This window comes from Bos indicus x Bos taurus, chromosome X (assembly GCF_003369695.1).
Source record: "Bos indicus x Bos taurus breed Angus x Brahman F1 hybrid chromosome X, Bos_hybrid_MaternalHap_v2.0, whole genome shotgun sequence".
NCBI classification, from domain to species: Eukaryota; Metazoa; Chordata; class Mammalia; order Artiodactyla; family Bovidae; genus Bos; species Bos indicus x Bos taurus.
The window spans coordinates 47,143,506-47,155,731 of NC_040105.1; the positions used below are offsets into that span (position 1 = coordinate 47,143,506).

The 12,226-nt window shown below is 39.5% G+C and overlaps 1 protein-coding gene across 2 annotated transcripts in view; it reads right to left on the bottom strand.

The window, feature by feature from the left end:
• The window catches only part of ZC4H2 (zinc finger C4H2-type containing), a 75,845-nt gene extending 63,995 nt beyond the window's left edge, over positions 1 to 11,850 (bottom strand). Inside the window, exon 1 of one of the 2 annotated variants that reach the window (XM_027534267.1) lies at positions 11,676 to 11,850. In XM_027534267.1, the coding sequence (XP_027390068.1) occupies positions 11,676 to 11,728 (53 nt within the window). In that variant the 5' untranslated portion in view covers positions 11,729 to 11,850. The remainder of the gene's footprint in view (positions 1 to 11,675) is intronic. The other variant, XM_027534266.1, reaches the window with a different exon arrangement.
• Positions 11,851 to 12,226: the final 376 nt, after the last annotated feature.

A 12,226-nucleotide genomic window follows, 5' to 3' on the forward strand; every position in this document is an offset into this window, starting at 1 on the left:
GCCATCTCCCTCAACAGAGGAAAAGGAGTTATGAGTCTGGGGATGCCAAGTCATCTGGAGTTTGCAGGAAAGAGTACTGGAGAAGGAAAACTTGTGTAGATAGAGAATGGTTACAATTTTCAGAGGATTCCCCCTCAAGTTCTCACTGAAATACTGATCAGCATGTGTGTGTAAGGAAACTAACTATCTGAAGACAAGGAAACAACTAATTTTCCTCAAAGATTAGAGGAAGCAGTGATCAGAGCCCACAAAGGCCTGAGAACAGTGACTGTTCCAAACAACTAATGTAGAAAAAATTCACAATTTATAAAACATTAGAATACAAAGATAAGTTCTGAGGAAAATGAGCTCTACACTAAATGCTGCTATGTGCACGTGCATTCTAAGTCACACCAGTCATGTCTGACTCTTTTCAATCCCAAAGACTGAAGCCTGCCAGGCTCCTCTGTCCATGAGATTATCCAGGTAAGAACACTGGAGTGGGTTGCCATGCCCTCCTCCAGGAGATCTTCCTGATCCAGGGATTGAACTTGCATGTCTTATGTTACCTGCATTGCCATGTGGGTTCTTTACAAATAGTGCCACCTGGGCAGCCCTAAATGCTGCTATGGTCCCACTTAACTAAGCTGAAAAGCAAGGCCTGGAAGGATAAAACTGATTCCAAATGTTTTAATGACATGCCAGAACAAATCTCAAGAATATTTATAGGAATGCAAATATATGCAGAGACAAAGTAAATTTCAAAATGTCTGATATCTAACAAAACTTTGCCAGGTGTACAATTAAGCATGAATAATGTAGTTCATAATGTTGAGAATAATAAGTTAAACTGACCAAGAAATAACATGGTTGATAGAATTAGAAGCTAAGAATACTAATAGTTATTATAAATGTATTTCATATATTCACAAAGCTTGAAGAAATATTAGCCACATTAAGTAGAGATGAGGGAGAGATGAAAAAATTTCAAATATAAAAATAAGATATTTAAATATGAAAACTACAATGACTGCAATGAAAACTACATTAGTCAATTTAGACAACAAAGCAGAAAAGATTAATGAACATGAAGGCATACCAATAGAAAGTTTCCCAAATGAAATATATAGAGGAAAAAATATTAAAAAATAAACAGCATCAGCAAACTGTGGGACAACTTCAAGTGGCTAAAAGTACATGTAACCAGAGATCAGGAAGGAGAGAGAAAAGAAAAATATTTGAAGAATTAATAACCAAAAATGTTTCAAATTTGATGAAAACAACACACACACCAATCCAAAATGTTCAAAAAATCTCGAGCATAGGAAGCAGGAGAAAAACTACATCAAGTGATAACACAATGGAATTGTTCATAACCAGTGATAAACAGAAAAACTTCACAGCAGCTTGAGGGAAAAAAAGAAAAGTTAGCCACAGGGAAATGAACGATAGAAGCAAGATGGCATATTATTTTTAAAGTACTGGGGGGCGGGGGGGCGGAAAACCTCTACCAATATACAATTTTTACACACTGAAAATAACTTTTAAAAACAAAGTGAAATTAAAACTTTTTAAGACATAGAATACCTGAGCTGCTATATCATCAGCAAAGCTGCTCTATGATAAATGTTGAAAGATGTCCTTCAAACAGAAATAAAATGATAGCAGAAGAATATTGAACACTGAACTTGAAAAAAATATGATTCTTTTTCTTGTTATTCAAATTAATTAAAAAAGATAATCAACAATTTAAACCAAGAAGTGCATCAGTGTAAAAGCACAGAGACCAGAAAGGGAGAAACAAAAATACAACATTGTAAGTTTTTTTACACTATATCTGCAGCAATATGAGATCACTTGAAGATAAACTGTGACAGGTAAACTACTAAAACAATTTAAGAAAAAAACAGAAAACAGCTTAAAAGTCAGAAAAACAGATCAAATAAAATATACTTAATCCAAAAGAAGGCAGAAAGGGAGGGAAAAGGGAACAAAAAACAGATAAGATAAATGGGAAACAACAAGGTGGCAGATCTCATTCTAATCATATCAATAAATATGTTAAATATAAATGGTCTAAACACCCTCAATTAAAAAGGAGATCATCAGATTGGAAAAAAACAAACAGATAAACAAACCAAACTCTGGACTACCCATAAGATTCCTACTTTAAATATAAAGAAACAAATAAAGAGGAGAAGAAGATACACCATGCTAACACTATTCAAAAGAAAGCTGTCTAAATGCAGTGTGGTATCTTGGCAATGCTACCAAAGTCTCAGTGCAGACATTTTTTGTAGAAATTGAGTAGTGGAATCTAAAACAGAAATGCAAAGGGCCTAGAGTAGCCAAAACAACTCTCAAGAAGAATAGCAAAGTTGGAGAACTTACACTGCCTTAATTCAAGAATTATTTTAAAGCTGAAGTTTTCAAAATAGGTGAAGTATAGGCATAAAGGTACAAAAGTAGACCTGTGGAGAATAGAGTCCTGAAATAAACCCACAAATATATGGCCAACTGTTTTTAATGATGATGCAAAGGCAGTTTTGTGGAGAAAAAATCACTTTCTCACTAAATGGTCCTGAAAAAACTGGATACCTACATGCAAAGACAAACAAGCAAGGGGCTTCAAACTATACTTTAAATCACACAGAAATTAAGTGAGAGTGGATTGTAGGCCTATGTGTAAAACCTAAAATTCCTGGAAGAAAACCTTTGTGACATTGGCTTAGGCAAAGATTTCTTTTATATGATACAAAAATCACAATCTGTAAAAGAAAGTACTGATGAGCAAGACTACTTTATTAACTTTACAAACTTCTGCAATTCAAAAGACACTCTTAAGAGGATGAAAAGACAAGCTGCAGACTGGGAGAACATTTTTGGAAGGCATGTATCTGATGAAAGCAAAGAATACACAAGATTCACAGTAAGTAAACAAATAACCCAACTGAAAAATGGGTTAAAGGTTAAACTGAAAAATGGCAAAATGTTTCAATAGACACTTCACCAGAGAAGACAGATGGGTGGAAAATAAATGTATGAAGAATATGCCCAACAGGATTAGAAACTGTAACCTTCACATTCTGCTTCTAGGGATGGAAATTGGCACAACCACTTTGGGAAACAGCTTTTTTGTTGTTCAGCCACTTTGTGTCTGACCCTGTGACCCCCATGGACTGCAGCATGCCAGGCTTCCCTGTCCTTCACCATCTCCCAGAGTTTTTTCAAACTCATGTCCATTGAGTCAGTGACGCCATTCAGCCATCTTGTCCTCTGTTGTCCCCTTCTCCTCTTGCGTTCAATCTTTGCCAGCATCAGGGTCTTTTCCAAAGAGTCAGCTCTTTACATCAGGTGGCCAAAGTATTGGAGTTTCAGCTTCAACATCAGTCCTTCCAGTGAATATTCAGGGTTGATTTCCTTTAGGATTGACTGGTTTGATCTTCTTGCTGTCCAAGGGACTCTCAAGAGTATTCACCAGTGTCACAGTTCAAGGGCATCAATTCTTCAGCACTCAGCCTTTTTTATTGTCCAGTTCTCACATGACTACTGGAAAAACCATAGCTTTGACTACACAGACCTTTGCAGGTAATGTGATATGTCTGCTTTTTAATACATTGTCTAGGTTTGTCATGGCTTTTCTTCCAAGGAGCAAGCACCTTTTAATTTCATGGCTACAGTCACCATCCACCGTGATTTTAGAGCCCAAACAGCTTTGCATTATCTTAAAAAGTTATAAAAAAGACCCAGAAATTTCATGCTAGGAATCTAACCAGGAGAAATGAAAGCACATTTCCACACAAAGGCTTATATGCAAAAGATCAGAGCAGCATTCATAAGAGCCAAAAGGTAGAAACAACTCCAGTGTTCATGAACTGATGAAAGAATAAGCAAAGAATAAGCAAAACACATGTATAACCATACAATGGAATACTGCTTGCCAATAAAAAAGAAAGAAATGCTGATACATGGTACAATGTAGATGAGCCTAAAAAAAAACAATGTTTTAAGTTATGTGCAATGTCCTGAAAAGGCAAATATGTAGAGACAGAAAGTATATTACTAATTGCCTGGGGCTGAGGGTGGGAATAGAGATGGACTGAAATTTGATATAAAGGGATCTTTAGAGGATGTTGGGAATGCAAAATTTTAAAGGAAATCAACCCTGAATATTCATTGGAAGGACTGATGCTGACGCTGAAGCTCCAATACTTTGGCCATCTGATGTGAACATGTGCATGTTAAGGAGATATTAGTATGCATTTGGGGAGCTGGTGAAGGGCCCTGGTTGCTCTAGTGGTGGCTGCATTCACATTCTTTGCCTTGTAGCTTCTTCTCCTTTCCTTCCCTGTTTTCCATCTCCCCTCTTTTGCCCTATTCTTCCCTTCCCCTTTCCACATATCCACATGCTCCTTCATCACCACTTGGAAGCCCAAGGAATTCATGGGTAAAATATACCAGAGTGGGATTTGGGGGCTGAGATCTGGAACATAATGTTGAAGTGTGGTTTAGATTAAAAGGAAAGACAGGGCTGTGAGCATGGTGTCAGAAGCATTAGTGGGGAATGGTCTGTGGTGATATTTCCCACTTCAAATTCTGCCATCAGTGTGTGGGAATGTGTTTGTGTGTGTCACTACAAATATATATGTGACTACAAGTATGTATATTTATGTGAATATGCCTGGAGGTGTGTATAGCTCTCAGCTTGACTTAATCAGATTATGGGGTGGTATTGTCTTCATCATTGGGCTTCTGTGGTAGTTCAGATGGTAAAGAATCTGCCTGCAATACAGGAGACCTGGGTTCCATCCCTGGGTCGGGAAATCCCCTGGAGAAGGAAATGGCCACCCACTCCAATATCCTTGTCTGGAGAATTCCATGGACAGAGGAGCCTGGTGGGTTACAGTCCATGGGGTCACAGAGTTGGACATAACTGAGGAACTAACACTTTTACTTTTCATCCTTATCACTACTACTTTAGCAAAGAAGCAAAAGTATTTTTTTTTTAAACAACAACAACAAAAAAGACTGCTTTATTTATACCTTTAGGAGATTTAGGATTAGAACAGCTAAAGAATTATGGATAATGGTTAATCAGATTATCAGCATTTGTTGAAATGCATATGCCAAGTGAATAGGAGGATATATTCTCTCTTCCTTTCCTAGCTGTGTGACCATAGATAGGTTACCTAACCTCGTTGAGCCTTGGTATCCTTTCTGTAACGTGTGGATAATAATTCATACTACAGATTCCCATTAGCAAGATTGAGTATTAAATGAGCCAAGAGTTTTAAAACTAGTAGGTGTTCAACCATTGTTGGTTCTTTTCTCCAGTTCCTTCTATCCCTTCCTTCTCTTCACTTATAATACATGTTTTACCTGTCCATATGTGAACATCAAGTATGTATTTGTAGTACTTTCCCCATTTTAAATTCTTAAACCAAGTGATATAACCTTTGCATATTACTGTAAAATTGTCAAAAGCAGGTTAATTTAAAACGCTTTTGGTACATACATATCTAGAATTATGTCTTCTTTGTGAATTGACCCTTTCTCATATAGTTCAGTCATGTCATTTAATTGCTGTATTTAGACCATTTATATTCAACATAATTATTGATATGTTAAGGCTAAGTCTGCCATTTTATCTTTTGTTACCTGTTTTTTCTCTCTGTTTTTATTTTCTCTTTTCTTTGTTCTGTATTTATGTGGGTGACTTGAACATTTTTTTGAATTCCATTTAATGTATCTATAATTTTTTTTAGTTAAAGTATAGTTGATTTGCAATATTATATTAGGTTCAGGTGTACAACAGAGTGACTCAATATTTTATATACTATGTACCATTCGAAGCTATTATAAAATATTGGCTATAATTCTCTGTGTTTTACAATCTATGTATAATATTTATTTTATACATAGTTTTTTATGTCTTTTATTCCCCTACCCCTTATCATTCCCTTCCCCCACTTTCCTATCCTACTGGTAACCACTAGTTTGTTCTCTATATTTGCGAGTCTGTTTCTATATTTTGCTATGTTCATTGGTTTGTTTTATTTGTTAGAATCCACATATAATAGACAACATACAGAATTTAGATCCTCAAAAAGCTAAAAATAGAACTACCATATGATTCAGGAATTCCACTCCTGTGTATATAATCCAAAGAAAATGAAAACACTAATTCAAAAAGATACATGCACCCCTATGTTTATAGCATCATAATTTACAATAGCTAAGATATGGAAGAAATCTTAGTGTCCATCAACAGATGAATGGATCAATAAGATGGAATTTTACCTCCCTTTTACATTCCTTTACACTCTCTGTTCATAATATAAATGTCTTAAATATTTCCTCTATACACATTCAGAACAACATGAGACAGTGTAATAAATTATGATCCAATTATCAAACAAGATTCATACAACTCAAGAGGAAAAGAAATTCTGTTGTATTTACCCAGGTTTTAGTCTACTATGTTCTTTCTTCCAAGTTTCCTCCTTTTACCATTTCTTTTCTGTTTTAAGATTTACTTTAGTCATGCTTGATAAGATAGACATCCTACTGATAAATTCCCTGTTTCCTTTCATCTAAGAGTATCTTGATTATCCCTTTATTCCTGAAGGTTATTAGCACTGAACATAGGATTCTTGGTTGATGATTCTTTTTCCTTCAGCACTTGAAAAATGTGCTACTTCCTGCTAGGGCTTCATCACTTTCTGATGAGGAATCTGCTGACTTTCTTTTCTTTTTTTTCCCTTGAAGGTTGTCAACCACAAGTTGGCACTTTCCATGGGTGCTTGCCATCTACCTCTACAAGGATTAAATCATGTGCTGCTGCAGCGACTGACCTACAACACCCCCTGAAGGACTTCAGGATGGAGAGCAGTAATCTTTGGATGAAGATCAGCTGTCCCACAACCTGCATACTGGAAAAGATACAATTTAAAGGAGTATCTCCAACCTGGATGAAAGGACTTTTTATCAGGTACTCTTAACTAGCTAATGCACAGTGAACACTGAAGGGAAATTGACTCTTGGATTAATTCCCACTTCTAAAGGCCCCTAAACCAGACTGTTCTATAGAGAGGACTGCTGATCTCAAATTCACCTTAAAACAATGTTCAAACACAGGACACTCACCAGGATGAGAAAAAGACATCAAAAGTAGACAGCTTACCCAAGAAGCTAGACCTGATTCATATGATCATTTATAATGTTTTCTTGATTTCTTAGACCTCTGCATATAAATCAAATGTTTTTCTACCATGGACACAATCCTATGCTAATTTTAAAGGTCAATCCAATTGTTGGGTTGTGGCCAATTACCTGTGTCTAGTACTTCCAAATTACCTTGGTAGATTTCTCCACTCCAAGGCTCTAATTGGATGACCCTTAAAAAACTTTATTTCTGTCCTGTTCTGGCTACTCTTGTATTGCTAGGTGGGATCTTCTCTACTGGCCAATTAATAATGCCTGCTCTGACCCTGGTCATTGTTCAAGCTCAAGCAGAGCAACAAGCAAAAATTCAGCCAAGGAACACAACTTCTCATAGTTATGGGATGGATTTATATGGTTAACACCAGATTGTGGTCATTTAAGATTTAATCAATCCCCCCCACCCCGCTTTATCTTGAGAACAATTAAATTATGCCAAGGATAAGCAGCCTAGTGACACTAGGAAATTGGATTGGGAGCCATATGGACAGTGAAAATATATAATTTCCCTGAAATATAAAGATTGGTACAGCATAAGAATAAGTCAGAAGATCTGAGGATATAGGGGGCTGCACCTAATGGAAGTTACTGGCTTCTTACTTATGACTTTAATAATATTGCTAATTATATTATTTGTACTTTGCCTGTTCTACAAGATTATTGCTTCTTGTTTGACCAAATGTGTGACTGAACCTCCAAAGAAAATAATGATGACTAGGTAAATTGAAGCAGTTGATCAAATATTCTGTATGTGATCAACAATTATAATAATGTAACTCTATATGGGAAGATACAAAAAGGGGAAATTTTCTGGGACTATAGCGGCTTAACTAAGACAAATTAGTCCAGAGACCTTTGATTACTATTGATAAGACCTAGTCCAGTAATAGCACATTGAGTGGCCTGCCTGGAAAATCTTCTTGAGACCTGAGAATGAGCCTTCCTAGCAATGTGGGACAAAATAGTCATGAAATGCCTCCCAAAGTATGGCTGAATTTATAACCATGAAGGGGCCCTGTCAATCACAAATTGGCCCTTGCTGTGGGAGCTTGCCATCTACCTCTACAAGGATTAAATCATGTGTTGCTGCAGCTGCTAACCTCCAACACCCTCTGAAGGAGTTCAGGGTAGAGAGCAGAAATGAGGCATTTTGTGTTCTAGGAAACTGGCAGGACAGGTCTTAAGATAGTTAGATATTCTCAGGAGCTGATTTGATGAGCCCAATTCTTGTATCTCCTCATATTTAGAAAAGCCCAAAACTCTTTCATGGTGAACAACTGTTTCTTGTGACTAGCAAAAGCTTCATGAGACCAGCAAAAACTTTCTACAAAAAATATGTGCTTGATTGCATGTACTCCCACTTTTCCCCCTACCTCTTTGGAGCAGTTTCTCAGGGCTATCTGAGGTGCTGTCTCCCGGGGTGAAGTCATCATATTTCTCCAAATAAAACTTAACTCAAACTCTCATGTTGTGCATTTTTTTCAGTCGAGAAGGTATAGGTAAAATATTATTTCTTTGGCTGCTTCCTAGATCTTTTCTCTGCTTTTGTTTTCAGAAAGTTTACTTGTTGAATGTGTCTCGTATGAATTTCTTCAGGTCTTTCCTAATGATATTTGCTTAATTTCTTGGATCTGGAGGTTTATGTCCTTTGCTCAGTTTGGGAAGTTTTAAGCCACTACTTCTTCAGGTACTTTTCTGGCCCTGTTTTATTTCTCTTCTCTGAGATTCTGTTGACATGAATGTTAGATCCTTTATTATAACACTACAGGTCTGGAGGTTCTGGCTCTGTTCAATTCCTTCTTTTCTTTCTTCTTCTTCTTCTTTTTTTTTTTTGCATTTAATTTCCCTCTGTTGTTCAGATTGGGTTATTTCTATTGTTTAATGTTTAAGTTGTCTGATTCTTTCCTCTGTCTTCTCCATCTTGCTGTTGAGCCTCTTCATTGAGTTTTTAAGTCTTTTTTTTTTTTCCAGTTTTCAAACTTCCATTGGTTTGCTCTGCACTTTACATTTCTTTGTTGAGACTTTCTATTTAAATGCTGAGATTGTCTATTTTATCATTTGTTGCAAGTGTGATGCATTTGCTCCCTGAAGCATTTTTATGATGGCTACTTTAAAATCCTTATCGGATAATTCTAACCTCTGTGCCATCTCAATCCTAGCATCTGTTTACTTTCTCTGGCCACTGAAATTGATAATGTTGGTATGTCAAGTGATTTTTTTTTTTTCAATTAAATTTGGACACTCTGGATCTCTTTGGTTTTTGCAGGCATTCTCTGACGTGCTACTTTTGCAGGGAAGAGGGGCAGCATGAGTCCAGGTTATCCACTGGGTCTCTGATTGACATCCAATTTGAGGAGAGGCTCTTTGCTATTGCTGGTTGGGGATGAGAGTTCTGGCCTCTCTATGGGCCTCCTAGGATCCTATCCCAGCTAGCAGTGGTAGGAATGCCAGGTTTACCACCGGTGAGGGTGGAAGTCATGCCCCTCCATTTGGTCTCTACTAAGATGGGTCACTTCTCCTTGCTTCCAACTGTTCCTTCTCTTGGGGTTGGGTAGGATTCCTTTAAAGTCCGTTAAAAATAAGTCTAGGCTCTTCTTGCAGGCAAAAGTTTATTATTAACTGAATTGTTATTATGACAGTTGACCTTTTCCTGCAACAAGGTGTCTCACTCCCTATATCTGGATCCTTTTGCAGAAAAGAAAATGCAACACATGCCCCCTCTCTACCTTTTACCAGACCCTCCTTGGAGAAGGCAATGGCAACCCACTCCAGTACTCTTGCCTGGAAAATCCCATGGACGGAGGAGCCTGGTAGGCTGCAGTCTGTGGGGTCGCGCAAGGAGTCAGACACGACTGAGCAACTTCACTTTCACTTTTTACTTTCATGCATTGGAGAAGGCAATGGCAACCCACTCCAGTATTCTTGCCTGGTGAATCCCAGGGACGGTGGAGCCTGGTGGGCTGCCATCTATGGGGTCGCATAGAGTCGAACACGACTGACGTGACTTAGCAGCCATGGGACAGAATGGGAAGCCCAGAACCTCTGCACACAAATGGACTGGGTTTCTGTCAAAATCTGGTATTTTCAAATGGTTTGGTTATGGAAAAGTTACTTAAATTTTCTGAGCTTCCATTTTCCCAGTTGTAAAGGAAGTGTAGGAAGTTGTCAGGACTCTTGCAGCAATAGTAGGTCAATCAGCTTGGTAAATAATAGTTTCCTTCCTTTTTCTCTCCAGAAGAGGTAGAGATATAATCCCTGCAAAGGACAAAAAGCCAAAGCGCTTCCCCACTACCACCATCATGTGTGAGTCTCATCTAAGGCATTCACTCCAAGGGTTAAATCTGTTGATCAAAGCCTTATTTCTTAAAGGGACACACTTGATATTCTCCCCCATTTTTCTTCAGGTTTCTAAAAAACACTAAAAAGAGACTGCCCGATCCACATCACCCTCAGAAGAAGGGTGGAAGCCGAGGCAGAGACGGGTAGGTGGGGGACAAGGAGTCTTAGCAGAGAAGAGCAGAGGAAGGAAGGCCTAATGTTGGCCCAGGCAGTTCACTCAACCAAAGTTATTATGATCTGAGCAAGGACAGTATCATCCTCTAGCTAATGCCACTCCTGGAGAGAAGGGGGAGGGGATGTAGGCAACACCCACTTTTCCAACCTGCCCATCAGCCTATCACCTCTGGGTCCTGAGAGCAACTGCCAGTAGGTGGTAACTGCCTCCCCAGTCTCCACCACTCCCGCCCCTCTCCCCTCCCTGAGCATCTGGTAGAAGAGGAAGAAAGTGGTGAGTAAAAGCAAAAAATACACAAGAGCGAGTGCTGTCTGTCCTCTCAGTGCGGGCCTTGCATAAGATTCCTCCTTATCCCCAGCTGGCAGTCCCCAGCTGCTGCCACCAGCCCCTGATGCGTTAGACTGCTCTTAAAAGGCTCAGCCGAGCTCGAGGTCCTGAAGTTGAACAGAAGACTGAAAAGAATCTAGATTCATAAAGAGCAAGGAGCCAAATACACCTTGGAGCCAATCAACACTTTAAAGAATAATGGGTCCAAGAATGCCATTTCCCTAACTCCCACCCAAGAAGAATAAAGCTGTCTTGGGACCAACACCGCCACCCCGGCCACACACACACACACACCGCCCACCACCCCCACCCCAACCCCTGCTCCCCCCCCCCCCCCCCCCCCCCCCCCCCCCCCCCGCCACTGTATGTCTCAATCTGGCTTTCTCAAACACATCTGACAAGAGATCCCTCTCGGTCAGTCTGTTTCTCTGCCTCTCTCTCTGCTAGTCTTAGTTCTGACTCTCCCCTGCCTCTTTCCCATCCTTGAATTCCATAGTGAATGGGATCCTTTCCCGTCCCTCTCTGCAAGTAGCCCAACAATAGATACTTTCTGTAGGTAATAGCCATCTCCGGTAGTGAGGGATTTGTGGAGCTTCGGAGGGGGACTTGGGGGGCACTGAAATGTTGCACTTACCTGATCTCTTTAATGCTTTCCAATTTGCACATGATTTCCTGCTCATCTGCCATGCTTTTCACTCTCAACTTCACGTCCTGAGAAATACACAAACACACAGACCCAGGGATACAATAGACACAATGTAACCACCTCCTCTCGGCAGGAGGCTCTGAGCCTGTGCGGTAGGGACGTGGAGAAGGCCTGGGAGCTGTAGTTCACAGCTCCAGGACCAGCCAGGCAGCCCAGGGGCCTGCAGGACTACAACTCCCAGAAGGCCAAGCGAGACACTCCTGTTTCTCTTCCTGCAGCCGCACTTTAAGTCAATTTGTCACCGATAATTGTGTCAAAGTTTGCCAGGAGTACAAAACAATAGTGATATTCGTTTGGGCGGTGCGCGGAAAAAAATGAGGAAGAAATACCACAGAAGGCTACTGAACAGATGAGAGACACTCACATCCCGCGGGGGCCCCTCACACCAACAAAAGCTTGCCAAGGTGTCGCTCATTAGTGGACACTGGGGCTGGAGAGAAACTCTGCAGGTGACATTGCTTCTGAGAGATTGAGTGTTC